This window comes from Stigmatopora nigra, chromosome 22 (genome assembly GCF_051989575.1).
Source record: "Stigmatopora nigra isolate UIUO_SnigA chromosome 22, RoL_Snig_1.1, whole genome shotgun sequence".
NCBI classification, from domain to species: Eukaryota; Metazoa; Chordata; class Actinopteri; order Syngnathiformes; family Syngnathidae; genus Stigmatopora; species Stigmatopora nigra.
In genome coordinates, this window is record NC_135529.1 from 3,438,508 (window position 1) to 3,458,149 (window position 19,642).

Genomic DNA, 19,642 nt, shown 5'->3' on the forward strand with positions numbered 1-19,642 from the left:
ATGCCTTTTGGTTGGATGCAAGACAAATTCATGAACCAATCAGCTCTTTTGTTACCGGAAACCCTCATCAAGCGCTTTGTTTTGTTCAGAAAAATATACTTGGAAAAACATCTACTTAATTATGAGCACACTATATCGATTGTAGAGTCTACAAACTACTAGACAATGTCACAGTTTAAGAGTTGAAAGTGCGTGTTAATGTCCAATAGCATAAGAAATGTCTTTCCTTTTTTAGTACATTTTCACTTCTTGTTTGATAGCATGCTAGCACTGTGGTTAACATTGAGCAAATCTTGTCAATACACTGATTCAACTCAATATTTTGTTACTTTGAAACAATGTTGGGTTATTTGGCAGCGAGGAGGGCTGGCCTGGATGACCCTCTTCGACTTAAACGTGTGGAGTCGACGAGAAGGTAATCAAAAGCGCATCGCCAGAAAATATTTCAATGTATTAATGCTGAAGCCCTTGGATCCATGCGAATCTCAACATCAATTATTTCTACATCTTTAAAAGGGTCCTGAGCCTGGAGTTGAATGCGGACAGAGAAATGGACAGAATCCACGCAAATGGCGTCAACACAATTGACATTGAAGTAATAGAAGGAAAATAGTAAGTCAAATGTCTTCCTTTGTTTATGAACTAAAGAAATACAAATTATATCCAGGCTGTTTTTGCACCTTTTTCTTCTTTATTTCTCATTGTATTATTTTTATGGTAAATACCTTTCAAAATGACTTGGCGGTGCTTTGTTTTGGATTTTATCAAGTTATCAAATTACTAGTTTCATTTCCTGAGTGTGCATTTTTTAGCATGTTGTCTGGGGGTGCTGATGGAGTGATTGTCATCTATGACCTGGAAAACTTAACTGGGAAAACGCAGTACACCTGCAAAGCTGTTTCCACTGTTGGCAGGTGAGCTTTCGCACCATTTACACTGTATCTCCACTAGAGGGCAGCATCCTATTGATAGCCAAACAATTTTTTCCCTAAAATTAACCATTTTTATGTACATAAATTCAGGTCCAGCAAGTATGCCCACAAATTCAGTGTGGAGACAGTCCAATGGTATCCTTATGACACAGGCATGTTTGTATCCAGTTCCTTTGACAAGACGATGAAGGTTTGGGACACTGAGATTCTAAAGGTAACTCATACACCAATTTAAGAAACTTACACAGAAAGTTATTTCCAAAGTTGTGGCACAATTGATTCCTCTGAGTTCATTTTTTGGATTTAATCTAGATTAGCTGTTGTCAAAAACCAAGTTTAGATCTGACTGACTGACAATTTTAGAACCATTTTTAAGCCCCCCGTTTTCCCCACACTTGATATAGTCATATAAACAAATGCTTACTCCTATTTCTTTTGGTGCTCTCTCAGCCTGCTGAAGTTTTTGAGTTTGAGGGCAACGTCTACAGCCATCACCTGTCTCCCATCGCCAGGAAGCACAGTCTAATTGCAGGTATGTATTGAATCATCATGCACTTGCTGAACGTAACAGCGGAATGAGCTGAAGCTTGCCAAAAGGGACATCTATCTGGCTATTTATACCCCTTTGAGTAGATGTGACAACGCCCCTTTTACTATCCTTTAAACGTCGACACGTTCGCTTCAGAGGTCAGAAGTGGAATATACCCAGGTTGCCTCTAGGTCTGGCCTCAAGGACATAGACACGTGTAATGTGAGTTATACATGCTGTACCACCACATTACCGAGCAGGAACAACTAGTTACCCATACCGGATGCTGTTTTACCGGTACCTCTGAGACAAAAAGGTCTCTTTCTCAATGACATGCCTGTTTGTTTGTGGCTCGAGAGGTCATCTTTTAAATGTGTTATTTAAAAAAAGTCAATCATTTAATTTGATATTTGTATTTTTGCTGAATTTCACATTCTCTAATTGACATTGATTCTCCTCTGATTGCATTGGTGCAACTTTTGATGTAAATCGTTGTTGCTATGATGTAATTCTACCACACCTTGTTTCTGAAAACCTGGAAGGCAGGTTTTTGTAGCTTACTTCAATCACCACTCCCTTGTAGGGTTTTGCAACCAGTACAATATGTATTGTTCGAAAGGAATGTGTGACAGAATGTTATTTTTTTGTGTGTGTTTTTAGTTGGCACCAAAAATCCTAAAATACAGCTGTGTGACCTGAAATCCGGCTCAAAGATCCATATCCTGCATGGTTAGTACGCTGGACTGCAAACATACACACACTCACACTCATCAAAAATGCATGACTTGCAAGAGTTTGGGTCTCAAAGGTTAATTGTTTTTTCTTTTTTATGTTAAAATGGTCAGTTGATTTTAAAGATATTTTAGCGTGATACATATGCAAAAAATAGCAGAATTTTGGTAAATACTGTCATTTTCCATACCTCCTCACAATGGTCGCCAGGGTGCTGGAGCCTATCCCAGCCAGCTACAGGCACCAGACAGGGCACACCCTCCAATGGCGGCCAGCCAATTGCAGGGCGGGGTAAATACATTTTCTAGCAATTTAGTACCGACCTCAATAAATTAAAATATTATACAATGTTGATTCATTTGATCCCAAGTACCATTTATATATCTGTAGTAGAATATGTTTTCAGTTTTTTAATTGAACAATTGAAAATAGTACATTTTATATGATGATATTTCGGTTTGTCTGGATGTAGCTATGGATAACCAAATACATAACATTCAACCCCCTCCCCAATTGAATGAAAAACAACTTTATCCCTACCTCAGGTCACAGAGCCGAGGTCTTGTCTGTTCGATGGTCACCAAGATACGAACATATCTTAGCCTCTGCCAGGTAAGCATTGTTTATGTTCTGTGGTACTTGCATTTAGAATTGGTGAATGCCACTTACACTCATTTAGTGTTGGGATTTATAATATTGAGCAGCTCTACCTAATGACGTCTCCGATGAATGTAATTTTCCCACAGACACACATCACCGAGAAAAATAACAGGCATTAGATCATCCCACCAATTTTTCTTGTCGTTCTCCTTCTCGGCCATCTGGCCACATGACGGCCCAGAGTCAAAGAATATGGTGGCACATCTCTAAATCTACTTAGACATGTCACTGAAGCATATGGCAAATGCAGCCCCCCACCTGTTTTATGCTACATTAGACCTGCTAATTAATCTAGTGGGACCAATGTGCTGCTCTCTCTCTCTCTCTTTGGACTGTAAATTATTTTGAAAACAACTGGCACCGCACTAAAAGGCATTCAGATCTATTATTCTGTCTAACTGTGCAGCTGAACAGGACAGGTTTGAAAAAACAGACAACCTGACACCTGCCAGATGATCAATTTGGGTGCCTGTTAAAAACCCATGGACAGAATATTTTTTTAAAAAGAACAACAATAGTTACACCTGCCCAATTCCCTCTTCACATACATAATTATGTTCACTTTGGATGGGCACTACTATCAATCAAGGCATTTAAAAACATATTTTTTGTCATTATTAAATTGTCAGTGGTTCATAACTGCACTACATCAGATATTTGTTTTGATATGTGAGATTAATGTGAGTTTGGAACAATAAAGACATTTAACTCACCAGTCAGGTGCCTCATGGGCTTGCCCTTATTGGATAAAACAAGATTGTTGATTTGTCTCCTAGTGCCGACAGCAAAGTGAGAGTGTGGGATGTACGTCGGGCATCGGCTTGTCTGTTTACTCTGGATCAGCACAACGGAGACAAGTCAAAAGCTGCTTCTGAGGCAGGTGTGTTTCCTAACAAGTTCAATCTTATAATTGTAGGGCTTTTGTTCTGTAAATTGTATTGTTACTCGTTAAAAAAATGTTTTATTCATGTCTTCTTTTTTTTAGCAACAAATGGCCTTTTTTTTAATATTTTTTCACCTTCATATTCTTCCTAATATTAAGAAGACAAAAAATGGCGTGCTTTTCATGTATGGAAAGCATTTGGATGCATCCAGTTGTCTTAATTAGAATTTAAGGTCTTATCATGACGCAGATTACTTAGAATCAACAAAGGTGTAATGGTAGGGTAACCAATGTGCGTCCTGTCACTACCCTAGTGAACACGGCCCACAATGGCAGGGTGAACGGCCTGTGTTTTACCAGTGATGGCCTGTACCTGCTCACATCTGGGACTGATGATCGCATGCGTCTCTGGAACAGCGCTACAGGAGAAAACACCTTGGTATGTTGTATATTGTCAGACTATAATTACATGATGTTAAATTATCCGGTTGCATTCTTAAACTAGTTGAGGATTTATTTAGCTGCCGATATTATGACATCATCATCTGAAATATAGCTTGGGGAAGCTGGCAAATTTGCCCTGAGCTCTATAAGCAGCCCCCCTGTTCAGATTTGCTGCTTGACTTGTGCCAAGGTTGCTATGGTGCACACACATACTCTCGCTCTTTCTGTTTCCGTTGCAAGACAAGAGTCACCTAAGTGGGAGAGGTCCTTTCTCGTGGGATCACAGAGCAACAGACCTGAACTGGCTCATAGATATAGCAGTAGAAATCAGACAGGCACATTTTAACAAGAATTCCTGGACACATTTCCCAAACATAATAAAGTGAAGCCTTCAACTCATGCATGGTGTAAACTGTGACCAATATTTTAGATAATCTTTCCTACCCACCTCAGGTTAACTACGGGAAAGTGAACAACGGAAGCCGCAAAAGGCGTCAGCTCACAGTGTCGCGGGGCTGTAGTCCCGAGTTTGTATTTGTACCATACGGCAACTCGGTGGCCATATACGGCTTGTACACTGGTGAGCTGGTCACCATGCTGCGGGGTCATTACAACCACGTGGACTGCTGTGAGTTTCACCCTGACCACCAGGTGAGATGTTCCCAAGTAGACTTTTCTTATTGCCGTCAGAGAAGCAAACAATTTAAAATTCAAAAAGGAGATCTATCCCATCCCACTTTTAGTGTATTGTGTCATGCACATGTTATGTTTGTAATTCACTATCGGAATGCAGTCAAACTACTTAACACATGGCAAAGAAGCCACCCATCTTTAAATTGTCATCCATGATCTTAACGCATGTTTCTGTCCACATTTTTCTTTTGTTAAAACAACTTTGTGTGGGTTCTGTGGGCTTAGATGTTCTTTTTAAAATGTCTTTTTCTCATGTGTAGGTGCTGTACAGTGCAGGTAAAGATGGTAACATACTGGCATGGGTTCCAGTTCTGCGATGCCCAGATATTGAGGATGACTCAGATAAGGTGACACTCATTTTAACTTACAAATGTAACAATGCACTTCCGTTCCAAATGATAAGTCATCTATTTCACACATACATAACTCACCCTAATCTACAGTTGAAAGCAATCGGATTGCAAAGACACTCATGTTATTTCTATGCAGCACTGTCTGAAGTAGAATCAGACTAAACCGGTTTGGTTTCAGGTCAGTCAAGATTACCAAAATGATGTCATTTGGTTGAGTGGACCATTAATGAGGGAGAATTTTTGATAATTTTCTTGAAGATCAAACGTTTCCATACATAGACATACTGTCGTAAAGTATTTCCGTTTAACTGCAGGAATTTGGTTAAGCGTTTTGGAGAACTATCCCTAAGCTCCTGACAATACTAAAAAAAATGTTCAATCGAGTCAGGTTTTTTTGGTGGTCTTGTTCACTTTGATGGTGTTAAAATTAGGGTTTTGTGATGACCACTTCAAGACATTGACTTTATTATCCTCAAGCCACTTTTGAACAGTTTTGCTGGTATCAATACCCTTTTGTGACCATGTTTTAGCTTCCTGGTTTTGAGATGTTTCCTTTTTAGCTGTATGTAATCTTTCCTCATACTGTCTATTTTATGAAGAGATCCTGAGTTGAAAAGTTCATCTGATTTCTTGGCTGCTTTTTCTTGATTTTCACATTTCAACCATGGAAGCAGAGCGTTTGAGGTGTGGCCTAATCGTCAGGTGTTTGCCAGTTAATTCAAGTTATCAGCTAACAATGTTTAGCAACATTCAGGAACTTCCAAAACCATTACCTCATTTTCTAGTTCCCTATGTTCTTTATATAGACAGTACTTTTGACATGTTAAACTTTTTAGCACAGAATAATTAATAGAAAACTCCGTTAAATTATTTCTTCCAACATGGTTGCATTTAACAAAATGTGAACAAATTCAGTATTCCTGAATGCCCTGTGACAAGAGAGATTTAGTCTGATTTAAACCAAGATTATTGCCAAGGATTTCAGACGAGTTGACACTGCGCTTTTGTGCATACAGCCTGCACACAGGCACACTAACGTCACCACTTTCATCATTGTAAGTTTCGAGCCATTGAGTAATTCTCATTTAATTGGTCATTTCATTCTCATGGCATTGAATTCCTCACAACTGGAATTTTCCGATTGTCTTAACTGGTATTTCACTTCTCATTCCAGCAGGCTTCATCACTTCATACAACAAAGCTCTGAAAAACTATTTAAAGAAAGGCGAGCGCTATCCGTTTGAAGATGATTAGAAACCACTTGCGATTTTTTCAGTGTTTTATTTTACAAAATGCCTGCCTTTGCGTAGCATTGCAATGGGTTTCAACCTCTGCAGTGTTAAACAACCTCTTCTAGCATTGTAGCTTAAACTTTTGAAATCCTGTAATCATTTCTTTAGGTTTCTCTTTTTAAACATTAATGTTTGGCGTATTTAAATATTGTCATTATTTAACTCTTTCAAATTGAATTATCAACACAGTATCATTATTAATGTTACTGTAGTTTAAAATGGTATTCAACTTGTTTCCCAGGAATAAAAACCCATTTCAAATGCACTACTGTATGTCATTGTTTGTAATGATGATGATGATGGAATTTTCATTTTACAGAGTGTCAAATCATTAGTGAATCCCGCCTTACAAGATGCATGGAGCAGCGATGAAGACTAAAGGCCCTTTCACAGTGTGTATCGTTTTCTTGGCGGTCGTCACGGATCAGCAAGCGAGGACAGCAGAGTCTCTGGCCTGTATTTCAAAGCACTTGTGGACCAGCCTACCAAGATGAACGATAGGGATTTTTTTTGTTGCTAGCTGCTCTAGTGATGAGACTCTGAAGTCACCATGCAAGCTTTTCCTCTTTTGGGTGCTCCTTTTGATGTCACTGTGACACCCACTATCAGATTTAACAGTTTGATGCCATGTAGCTTACCATTTCTTTGTCCTTGCTGCAGACACACAACTTGGTGATAACAATGCTCCAAGGTTTCAACAATGGACTGTGATGACTTGATTATGGTGCTAGCAAAGTTGCAGATTCAAGGACTACAAAAATCCTCTTGTGGAACAACAATCCTCACATCATGACATATTGGTGATTGTGTCCGGTTTACGTAGTTGCTATTTAAAGTGTTTGGACAGTGAGAGGACTCTTATGCATATGTGAATGATCTTTACTTGTGATTTTATCACGTGTTTTCTGCCAACACTAGTTTCTCTAAGGATGGGAGTGACCCTTGAATTTTTAAGATAAGATTGTCTTTTGTCATTCCTTCTTAAAATTAGCATCTGTGTTTATGTTAGGGGTGTTGCAAGGGTGGCCCTGTCGAAACCTTCAACGAGACAAAAATGATACATAGCAACACCTTACTCTAACGGCCTTGGGCACATTAGCATTTTGTTTGAGGTTGCATTAAATTGTTTTTTTTAGGAGCGCCATCTTTTGTTGGATTTTACACAATTTTTAAAAAAGTATTATATTCTTATTAAAAAGGTTGTCAAATACTGCTGTGATTGACTGTTTACCATTTCGATGCTAGAGGATAAGTGGCACAGAAAATGAAAGAATGCAAAAAAAGTGTGGAAGAAATAGTTAAAATATTATTTAAATTACAGAAGAATAAAATAATTAAGTAAATATTTTTGTCAACTTTCTTACAGTAGCCTTGTGCTTCTGTCTGTTCCACTATGAGCTAGAAATGCAACAATTAAAGACCTTGAGTCACACATAAGATAGGGAATGGAAATACAAACATGCAATCAAGGAGCAATTGTGCCAAGATTGTCTGCATGGTGCTGTGTATCGTCTGCACACCATGTGTATCAGCCCTTCTGACCTTAAACAACTCCTCACACATTTTACTTTCCTCAAGTTTGGGATGAAACATCACAGCTTCTAGATGCATCTTTACATTTCCATTTCAAATTATCTAATCTGATGACAATTAAATTGTGATATAATCATGTTACATTTGGATTTTAAAATGTGCATGCCTTTAGTTTGGTTTCCGGGAGATAACTATTGCAACATATTGAACATATTGTACAGTTTCTGTTATATCTATGACTGATCATTATGACCGCATATGTGACTCATGCGCTTAGATTGAAAGTGACGTCTTCATGAGGATTTGACTAGGACTGATTATAGTACGTCTCATTTGGGCTGCCCGGCGGCCAATCAACGGTCGAGGTAATGAAGACCCGCCCCCTTATAAGGGGTATAAAGCGTAGACTCTCCTCTCACGTGATCACTTGGAAGCATCCCGCGACACACCTGTGAGCTACCTTATTGTATATTCTTTCCTGGGGTTCATTTCCATTATTTGTATTAAAATTTCTTCCTCTTTTGAAGTCCACAATTCAGGGGACAGATTGCATACCGGAGACTTCTCCCGGCAATTGGAGGTAAATATGTAACTTTGAAGGGATGCCATGTGTTGGCAGGTTAAGTTTATCGAACGTGATTGGTGTGCAATAGCAGGAATACTTGTTTTTCTACTCTTGCGTCAACGCATCTCATATGCAAGCAATCTTTTGTCTTGTTTTCAGTGGGTATTACTGGCATGAGCTCGTGTGTGTGTGAACTCAAGTTTTTGCTCTATTTAAAAAAATGTCAGCAGATGCTGATTTTGAGTGTGAGGCAGAGATGATAAAAGTTGATTAAATTCAGTTTGTTTTTGGCATGTGAACTATATATTTTAACTTCTATTGATTGCGGTTTGATAACGACCTTTTTGAAAACCGGTTCTGTGACCTTTGACTAGAGGGAGGGGGGGGGGGGGGGAGCTCAAGCTTCAATTTTGGCATTTTAAAACTAAGTCATGATTTCCTAATTTTCCTCATGTGGTGTAGTGTCAAACTTTATTGTGCTGTGGGAATGGGTGAGTTTTTTTCGGTGAAGAAAATGAAAAGCTTGCTTGGCTGTGCATTTTATTCAAACTAAATTTATTATACTAATATATTATACTGATTAATTATACTACTGTAGAATCTAATGTCTGACTAGTGGGGTTCCATAAAATTGATATGGAATCTACAGTTTCCCACATTATCTTAACATGTTGTGCAAGTAAGTGACTCTCCATCTAGTGTTAAAACTGGGAAATGCAACAGCGTGTAGACAGGTAATGCATGTGTGCCACATAATTACTGCACTCGATTCAAATCTAAACAGTAGGCTTCATATATCCTGGAAGCCTTAGTTTGGACAGCTCTGCCTTAAACTGCAGTGTTTTATTTTCTCCCCTCACTGAAATGCTAAATTGAAGAGCACAATTGAGTTGCTGTATTTAATTAATTGCATGCATGGCAAGTGTTTGAGGCCTTTGCTAATAAAAGTCCAAATTTTGAAAGCAATGGTAATTATCTCAGGTTGGCATTTAATGCTTTGTTGCCTGTTTAAAGTAATTGTAGTCTTTTACATCGTGATCCAACAGAAATCTAACAAATGATAAAAAAATAACTTTCTTTGGCTGTTCACTAAGATAAAAGTTCAGTAAAGGTAACAAAGTTTAAAAAGTCTAGGCAGCATCAATTCTGGGAGGTACAAATAAGGTCAGATAAGTCAAAACAAGTATCCAAATTTGGTCACAGCTCTTTTTAAATGATTACCATTGGCCTTTTACAAATTCTGAAGTGTTGTAAAATAGCCTGCACTTTAACTTTTTAATTATTTTTTTGTTCAGCAAATCTTTGGCAATGTGTGCATGAAGACAGTGAAATACTTCATTTGTAAAAGTAAGGGCTTGGTGAGTAGGGAGGGTTTATTTTGTAGCAATATGTAGCTATTAAAAATCCCTCTTTAATCTGTTTGCTGTGAGACTGTCACTTATTGTACTGCCCAGACACTTGTTGCTTTGTGTGGCCTGCATGGCCCTGTTGTTGTCAACTAAACTGCCTTTTCATTTTATTCTGCAAACAAAATGCTCATATTGCTAGTATATATCTCCTTGTCATTAAATAGCACAGCTCCATTGAAGAACAACTCAAAGGTGTGTTTTGTATTTAACCTGACTGTCTTTCTTGCTTCTCATTTACCTGGAAGTCTCTCAAAATGGAAATAAACAGTATAAAGACTTCAGCGCTACTCATGTATGATGGCTTCATCCAAAATGCAGGTAGGATTCCCTACATTGTTTTCACTAAATGTTTAATAAGGAACTGTACAAGTGAACTGTATGATCTCCTTTTACAGATGCTCGCACGGAAAATTGGCTACTTATGTCATCCCCTGTTCTGCAGAGCATCATTATCATGGCATACATCTTTTTTGTCACGTCACTTGGCCCTCGCCTCATGGAGAATCGCAAAGCTTTTGACCTCAAAGGCATCCTGGTGGTGTACAATTTTGGTGTGGTGGCCCTGTCGCTCTACATGTGCTATGAGGTAAAACTCATTAGCATGTGATTTTTTTTTTTTTTCAACTTCTGACGCAACTGAGAAAAGGTGTTAAAGGTTTTATTAAATGGGACTCTTATTCTAGTTTTTCATGTCTGGATGGGGAACGGGATACTCTTTTCATTGCGACCTAGTGGACTACTCGGAGTCACCACAAGCCGTGAGGGTAAATTTGCATGGAATCCTATTTTTTTTACAATTTTTTTTTTTAGATTTGATTGTAAATGTACACTCGGCTATTACTTAAAGTAATTTCAGTGAGCAATGCAAAAACTTCCAATTCCAGTAAGTGAAATGGTTGCTTTGTCATTGTAACAAAAATGCACTTGCTTGTCAAAAGTGAGTTTCATTAACATTATATAAAGGCAGGCCAAGTGTATTTTTTGGATAATTTGATTGTCACAACATTGAAGGAATAGTGACTATTTTTTTCCACCTCTAGATGGCGGCAACTTGCTGGCTTTACTACTTTTCAAAGTTCATTGAGATGCTTGACACAGTAAGTTGCCATGATCTACTAGTCAGTGAATTCAGAGAGATGATTATTTCCTCACTTTCCTCTAGGTTTTCTTTGTGTTGAGGAAGAAAAACAGCCAAGTGACATTTCTTCACGTTTATCATCATTCTATAATGCCATTTACCTGGTGGTTTGGTGTGCGCTTTTCTGCAGGTAGTACAATCTCCTTCCTTGTATACTCCTATTTTCCCATTCATGCACCAAAGTCACACTTCCTTTTCACTTCCTCAAGGGGGTATGGGGACTTTCCACGCCGTGCTCAACTGTGTTGTCCATGTCATCATGTACACTTACTATGGCCTGACTGCCTTGGGTCCCAAATACCAGAAGTATCTGTGGTGGAAGAAGTACCTCACCACCATTCAGCTGGTATGACATTTTTACTTCCTCTTTCAGGTTGATTTTTGTCACTTCTACAAACCAACATTTGTGCAAACGTAACGTATGTGAAGAGATGTTTTGTTTGAAAAGGCACATTAGTTGGATATAGGTTCGGGGTAATTTTCTCAGTCCTACAGTAACTGTTGATTCCACTTAAAAGCAAAATGAAAAAAAGTCTTGCTGGGGTAGAATTATAAGCCATTCCTTCCAAATTACTGCTCAATCAATACTTCATAATAATTTGAACAAGGTCATGTTCCCTAGCTTATTTAGGAAAATATTGCAAAGAACTTTGTCAAGCTGCAGTGCTACTTCCAGTCTAAAACCTTCAGAAAAATTGAAAGTTTTGTATTTGACATTGTTATAGTAGGTGGCAGGAGTAGGAAATGGAACCAGTGTAATTGTATTCTGATGATAATCAGTGGTAGAGGGCTAAATATGTTTTCTGTGCAGATTCAGTTTGTGATGGTGACCACGCACATCTCACAGTACTTCTTCTTGCACGACTGCCAATACCAGTTCCCCATCTTCATCTACATCATCGGCCTGTACGGTCTCATCTTTCTCTTCCTCTTCCTTAACTTCTGGTACCACGCCTATACCAAAGGCAAGAGGCTTCCAAAGGTGCTGCAGGCTCAAACATGGGCTCACCACAGCAACGGTGTCATGAATGGCCATGCAAACCACAAAGATGACTAGTTGGAAGTTCAGCACAAGCTATTTTGCAGCATTTTCTACTTTCATAAAAGACAATCTTTAAATTATGACCAAAGTTATATTTAAACCTGACGAAGGGATTTGCTTTTGTATTTGAATACACATTGCTAAAGCCACAGGAAAGTGACATTCATACTCGATGTAGGGCTTCACCTATAGCATGACTGGGACTCTAACCTTGATCTACGCTCACTCTCAAAAATGAGATCGCCAGCTCTCTTGTCTTAGATGGTTCACACAAAATGTCTGAGGTGGTAATTTTGCAAGGATAATGTTAACTTTCACATGCATGGAGAACAAGGAAGTCTGGATTGAGTGTTAGATGTTGTTTCCCACCTAAGGCTGGAGTCACAGGTGCTAATGGTGCCAGTTTCAGTGAAATGTTCTTAAAAGTGTGACCAATGATCCCTGGGTTGTGTACCAGGGGGATGTTCCTCTAGAGCTTTAAGGCTCATTGTTAAAAAATATACAAAAAGAAATAAAATAGTTAGTTGAGTATTAAAGTCTAACATGCAGGGAAGGTGTCTTTGGCTCAGTAACTGGAGCATCTGTCTACTGTTATGATCTTATCCCCAAAGTGAATGCAGCAGCGCTCCTAAGATTGATGTGATATACTCGTAGGTTAGTGAAGAGGTTTTCAGATGGAATGATGCTGTTCCAGTTTACATCTAATTTCCTGTTCGTTCCAATTGTTGACAAATTTAAGATTAATGTGACTTGTTTATACTGTTTTATATGTATTTATATATAATAAATGATGACTGTACTTTATCTTGAAGTGTTTTTCATTTTTATTTGAACATGATTAAATTATTTTTGCAATACTTAATCAAGATGAAAGCAATGGTTAGTGAACTTGATATTGGTTTAAAAAGAAAATGTCAAGAAATGGTCAACTGCTTCCCATGTTCTCTTTGACAGCAGCAATGCAGATAAATGACAAATCATTTCACACCTTACTCTGTTTGTGTGTAGGTAGCTGTCAACAGCTTGACTGTTATCACTCAAACAAATCTGATGCTATGGTTCATCTCCACACAGACAGACACACACACACACTGAGGACTTGTCTACCTTGCTGCAGTGTATCATATCTCTAAAGTTGATTTATTGATCAGTGCTCTGGCATCCATATCTTGCATCTAGCTGAGTGGCCTGAACATGTGATTACATTTGTTCTCTGGCTTTACAAACTAACCCATTTCTCATGCTCTAATAACTATTGCCCCTGTTTTCTCGGGTGTTTGTGATGGCTATTGTCATAACGGCGGAGAAGTCATCTTTTGCATCGTATTAGCATAACTTTTCCACTCCCATGAGTTTGAGCCTTGCAGCGAGCCTGCTTGCTTTGCTGATTCCATGTCTGCATTCCTGTTTGCTTCATTTCTCCGAGCAGCTCGTCTAGCTCATCTCTGTACAGTATCTCCACTATTTTATTACTGATTGGAAATGGGCGGATCTATTGGGATAACTACTTAAAGAATGGCCTTATTGCTAAGCTTATACCCTATATTCAAAGATGTTGTTCTCATTTAACTTGTATAAAATTATTTTCTATGAAATGCAAATATGTCAAACTCATTCATTTCCATCCTATTCTGGAGATCGTCTTCCTTGCCTAAATCCTCCTAAACTTTCCTGATCAGGTGATAGGACAGTTTAGGAGGCTCTGGGCAAGGGAGATCATCACCTCCATATTACTGAGGGACTGTGGATCAGCTTGCATGGGTCATTCTGCATATTTAACTTCAGTCTCAGTTTGTAGAAGCTCCCCACCTTGTGGATTTCCTGTGTGGCTCCAGTTTTTTTTTATTTTTTATTTTTAACCTAGTTCTGTAAAGTCTTCTGTGTCTATACTTGCTACAGTTACCTGGGCAAAATCTCAAATATGGGATGAAATTCAATTCTAATCTGATCTAATAGGTGACATTCACATTGAATTTGATGACATTGATGGTATGAGACATCCAATTCATTTTAACCCTGAGGAGGGCAAGCTAACCCATTTCCTTTGGTTAGCAGGGGGAAGAAGACTAGGAGAGTTGGCAAGTACATGGAGGTTTTCCACCTTTATTTGCTCAGTTTAGAGGTGCCACATTTGCCCAAAGTGTCCCCCCCACAATGCATCAGGAAAGCATGGCTATAATCCCCTGTATGTTTTTCAATGCAGAAGAGCCAGTTGGCTGTTGGTTCACAGTGCGTGAAATGCCTTGGGCTCAACATGTTCCAGTCATGTAAGTAAAAAGGATGAAGGGCTAATTTGACATGATGACTAGTGATAAGTGTGACACCGTGACATAGGTGAGGTCTGTTTTTTTCCCCCTCTCAGTACCAACCTTTCCTGTGGCACAGGAAAGTGAAAGGCACTGCTTTTACCTGGAGGTAATCATTAATCTACATGTTTTTTGGAGTTCTTGGGGAAAGAGAGAATGGGTTTATGTGAACTTGTGTGACATTTTTCTTGGGTTTCAAAACCTACCAGAATATAGCGCTTTATTGATCCCTGAGGGGACATTCTTTTTATACTGAGAAACATTTTCACACACTAAACCATCACAACCCTTTTTAAAATAAGCTTTTTTTTTTGATAAATCATTTGAGGACAAATATTGATCTTGACGTCTGATAACTCCCCAACCAGTCGCTCCTCATTCAGTGTGACATCTGAAGAATAATGGCACAGCACTTTTGGCTTGCAGAGGTTTTAAGCTGTCTCATTTGGTCTACTTTCCTTGAGATTCGATCGTTCATGTCATTCTTTATTTTTACCAATCTGTGGCATGTGGCTATGGCCAAGAGTGCAATGCAATTTCTGGGAATTCTGTGAAGCATCTGGAAAATTCCATTTTTCACACAATTCCTCTGTAACTTGATTAGTTCCTGTAAGCACAAGGAAGGGGCAGGGTAATTTTGGATATTGCATCAATTCCTATAAATTTTTCCGCATCGCTTTGGGTAAAATGACGATTTGTTGCAACACTTTCATTTATTTTTTTTATCTCTCTTTACAATTCAAAAATGCTTGTGAGCCCACTGGTTATAGCTTCTCCATCCAAATGCAGAACAACCATACACTGTGGTTTAAATTCATTGGAAAAGCAAGGGTAACATTGAGGCCAAGAGGAACAAAAAATAAAAACATTTATAAAAACCACTTGTATAGATTACTACACGGTGGCAAAACTGTTAGTATAGATAACTCAACTGTATGTACATTTTAGTAATCTGTATATATATATATATATATATATATATATATATATATATATATATATATATATATATATATATATATATATATATATATATATATATATATATATATATATATATATATATATATATATATATATATATATATATATATATATATATATATATATATATATATATATATATATATATATATATATATATATATATATATATATATATATACTATCATAATATATGAGGATAAAGCTGTTCTGAAAATAGATGAGATGAGTTATATAAATATATATATAATTATGGTTTATGTATTATTTCCACACATACACATAAGAGCGAAGGCATGATTCGCCACTTGGCCTTCCTCCTCCTTCAGTCAAATCATCACTCTTGTCTATTACCTCATGGTTGGTCCACATAGTTTGTTCCGCTCTCCTGCGCGAGTAGGAGGCGGAGGGGCCGTCCTCGAGAGTGGTGCAATTGGTCAATGGGCGAGCAGGAAACAATGTGACGTCGCTGGCCCGTGCAGCTGGCAGCTCGCAGAGGAGAGTTTCCTCCTCTCCTTCCATCAATAATGAAAGAACTCGAGCACGCAAACGGAGTGGGAGCATTGTTGTGATGATGCATGCATGTTTGTTTTGATTCTAGCTGACTGGAAGTACCAGTGACTGGGAGACAAGGATCAATAGATGTAAGTCTCTTTATAGATAATAACAATAGCTGTGATGAGTGCAATACATTTAGCATTATGTGCTTGTGAAATCTCCCTTTTTTCCCCATTTATGGTGTATGATTAAGCATTGCATTGAAGTTCATTGGGTTCAGAAGGTCAAATGTGTGGGTAGCGAGAGAACAGTGCTGCACACTGCAATGCCTCACTTGGAGTGACGAGCTCAAGGACTTTTGACACCTTTTCACAAATCAGTAATTCCTTAACTACTCTAGGCAAAGTTAAACTGCACATTTAATGCTATTCTGAATCATGTACTATTGTCTGAATTGTGGACATGAACTAATGATGGAGATTTATTTAAGGTCACTGAGACATTTGATAACTCGGTATAAAAATGACCCATATTGATGGAACATAGAAATATCCCAATTTTTATGTGTGTTAGAATGATGAGTACTCAATGAGTCTGTTGTTGTTTGTATGTGTGATACTTTCCCTTGTTTTGCTGCCCATGTAACTTAGTGGAGTTTGTGACTGACACATATTTTTGCAATTCAACTGTCATGTAAGCATGCATTGAAATCCAATACTATAATATCCAACATGTAAAAAAATAAAAATAAATAAAATAACATGCAGGTTTATCTTCTGCTTGCTACCTCCCATGTGACCCAGGTGTTTCTGATTGTCTCATCAACCCATGTGTGTCTAATTCAAACCTGTGTGTTTGTCAGTCCTTGCTGGATCGTCGCTGGTGTGTCGCTTGTGTCCCCCCATCAAGGTTTGTTAAATCCTCATCATTTCAGAGCTTCTCCCAAGTTGTTGAAGTTTCTTAGTACACCTTCACTCCATCTTTACCTCTCTTAAAGCTTTGGCTTTGATACTACGATAAATATGACAATGTTTACCGACTCGCAAGAGGAAATGAACTATTGGCATTTTAGGTTCATTTACAAATACCAATCTGACCCCTTAATGAGAGTAGCATTGAATTCCAACAAGGTATATAAGCTTTGAGTGTATTATGAAATTCACCCTGTTGTATTGGAAAATTCATCTTTTCCACCACGTTGTGGAAACAGTAATGTGTGGTTTTTCTCAGGGTACTCTGGTATCCTCCCAAAAACATGGATGGTAGGCTGGTTGAACACTCAAACACTGAAAATTAGAGTTATGTAGTGCTTGATGTCAGTGCCAAGGGTGAATCACTGAGAACCAGTAGTGCTCATTGAGTCCAATCAGTGAGCTTTATTTTTTTCTTAACAAATGAGTTCTGCCATCGGTGATAGTAACTACTTATATTTCACACTTCATGTAACACTGGTATTTTTGGAGCAATTTTTTAAAGAAAAATGTTGTGTTTTTTTTTTTTTACCCTCGTCACACCAGGCCACCAGCTTATGTCATCATTCATTTAATTATTTGAGCACAGCATGCTGACTCACAGGGTAACAGTGCACGGAGTTGTGGAATTATTCTGCCAGTGCTGGTCAAAATGAAAAGGCAGCTACAGCTATTTTGGGGAATCTCTCTGAAAGAGGACATAAACTGAAAATTAGATACTTTTGTCAAACATGCACTAAAGCACAGTACATATTGTCCTTGATGATAATCAAACTAATAATCTAATATATATGACCATATCCTATGGTTAAGGGTGTGTTGAGAAGAGTTTTTCTTCCTCCAATTAGTTAGAAAATGACCTTAAAATTATACTATTCAAGGTTCTAAAATTATTGGTGATCTATTTCAACTTTGGTCTTTTCCCAGTTTGCTATTTGTATTGAAGTAATACCAACAGCTGGGGATAAATGTTTTTATTAGTTTTGCCAATCTCATAATTTACTGTTCTCTAGGCCTGCTCTTTATGTTGTAGTGTAGGGCACATAAACCTAAGATTATTTTATTCTTCATTGTTAATGTGCATTGATCAAGTACAGTGATGACAACATTGATCAAGTTTGTGAAAGACTAAATGAGTAAGTTGAATAGGAAAAACGTAGATGACGTGCTTACTTAATTCATAAGCAACAGCTGCCTCTCTTTTGCAGCGATAAGTGGGGATGAAAAGCAGCCGTGTAAGGCATGTCTACTTGCCTCCCACTCAGTTCACCCCCTTTGATCCGGAACACGTGGATATGTGTAAATGTTTATCTGACTTAAGCTTGTTCCAGATGGTGCTCCTTTCTGCAAAGAGCGTAACTCTAAGAGAAGCGCTATGGTGCTTTGCAGAGGTTAAAGTTCAGGGGCTACATTACAGTAAAGGAGGGGGGGGCGGTTGGCCTCGGTGCCAACAATGTTAAATGTCACATATTTCCCGAAGCCATTCTTGCCATTTTATAATAGGACTATAATGGAAAATATTATATAAGGTTTTTTATCGAAGCATATTCATGATTGTAATAATAAGGACATGTTTGTTTTTCCTTACCAGGCTGAGGATCCAGTAGTGCTCCAATACAGACATATAACTACATTTTATTTTAATAGTTCTTTCCCCTAATAACCAAGTACACATGCTACACTATTCAAGGCCATTCTAGTAGGCCTGGCTTTCATTTATTGTTTCTTTAAACATACCTCATCTAAGTATCCGGACAAGGATGCTTCACGCACGCAGATGCTGAGTGATACCGTCATGATTTGGAGGATAGATGTTTTACTCATCCTAAAAAAATCTTGACTAGAATGACTTTTTAACCCTTAATGGAGTGTTCCCATGTTTTCTTCCTTAAAAGGGAGCGACATACATACACAGAACATCATTTAATGTACTTGGACAAGCACACTGGCTGCCCTTTATTGCTTTACTATTAATAATCTATTGGAATGTTCCTCGTCAATCCTGTTTTTTTTAATGGGAAGAACTGAAATATAGTTGATTTTGTATTCTGGCCTAAATCTCACTTGAAATCTGTATTAAGTGTACAGGAAATATAGAATTTGTGTTAGAAATGGAAGTATACAGGTTAATACAGGGTAAACCCTGTTGATATTACAAGTTACAAAACCCTCTTAGACCCTGAAGTCTAAGTTCATTGACAAAGGCTTAATGTTTGCATTCTGGTTTGTTGTTTCCACTGTTACTAGAACATCATATTATATGGCAGTAAGATTACACTTACTTTACTGGATGAAGTTGTTATTAACTGTTGCTGAGGCTGTCTTCCATTGAAAAAAGTGAAAGGAAAAAAAGTCATCCTAGGTCAGGCCAAATAATAAAGGCAAAGGTTATGAAAAATATGGTAAGGATTGATGGAATGAGTGTGGACCAAAGTCACAGACTGGAAGAAAAAAAAGTATAAAAAGATTAGATCTTTACTTTCCTGGGGTGTACTAAGGTCTTTATGGCTATTTATGGTTCAAATTTGAGACCTATTCAGTACCTTTTGTTCAAATTAGTGGTAGCCTGTAGCTAAAAAGTTTTCCAAGTAGAATTAATGTGCTGTTGTGCATCAAGGCAATCTAATGATAATTGCGGATTTGCGTATGTTTGCGGGTACATGACGACACTGTGCGCT

The 19,642-nt window shown here is 38.0% G+C and overlaps 3 protein-coding genes across 8 annotated transcripts in view; all 3 read left to right on the forward strand.

The window, feature by feature from the left end:
• The first annotated feature begins 33 nt into the window (after positions 1-33).
• LOC144215767 (DNA excision repair protein ERCC-8-like) lies at positions 34-7,679 on the forward strand. 2 transcript variants are annotated; one of them, XM_077744901.1, is made up of 12 exons: positions 35-415; positions 517-612; positions 813-914; positions 1,023-1,146; positions 1,383-1,464; positions 2,122-2,190; positions 2,739-2,805; positions 3,630-3,733; positions 4,051-4,175; positions 4,634-4,831; positions 5,134-5,220; positions 6,838-7,679. In XM_077744901.1, exons 1-12 carry the CDS (start codon positions 339-341, stop codon positions 6,895-6,897), a joined length of 1,191 nt encoding a protein of 396 aa, XP_077601027.1. In that variant the 5' UTR covers positions 35-338; the 3' UTR covers positions 6,898-7,679. The 2 variants fall into 2 exon arrangements, with proteins under 2 accessions (XP_077601026.1, XP_077601027.1); XM_077744900.1 differs by lacking the exon at positions 6,838-7,679 and having other exon boundaries at positions 34-415; positions 5,134-6,783.
• Positions 7,680-8,452: 773 nt separating this feature from the next.
• LOC144215637 (very long chain fatty acid elongase 7-like) lies at positions 8,453-13,009 on the forward strand. Its single transcript, XM_077744693.1, has 9 exons — positions 8,453-8,502; positions 8,579-8,631; positions 10,271-10,343; positions 10,421-10,611; positions 10,709-10,789; positions 11,066-11,122; positions 11,188-11,293; positions 11,373-11,509; positions 11,975-13,009. Exons 3-9 carry the CDS (start codon positions 10,280-10,282, stop codon positions 12,218-12,220), a joined length of 882 nt encoding a protein of 293 aa, XP_077600819.1. The 5' UTR covers positions 8,453-8,502; positions 8,579-8,631; positions 10,271-10,279; the 3' UTR covers positions 12,221-13,009.
• Positions 13,010-15,978: 2,969 nt separating this feature from the next.
• Positions 15,979-19,642, forward strand: part of LOC144215971 (3',5'-cyclic-AMP phosphodiesterase 4D-like) — a 119,542-nt gene continuing 115,878 nt past the window's right edge. For 2 of the 5 annotated variants that reach the window (XM_077745208.1, XM_077745203.1), the window contains exons 1-2: positions 15,980-16,139; positions 16,797-16,902. The gene's annotated coding sequence lies outside the window, so the exon portion shown is untranslated. Of the gene's footprint in view, positions 16,140-16,796; positions 16,903-19,642 lie in introns of all 5 variants that reach the window. The other 3 variants (XM_077745207.1, XM_077745204.1, XM_077745205.1) reach the window with 3 other exon arrangements.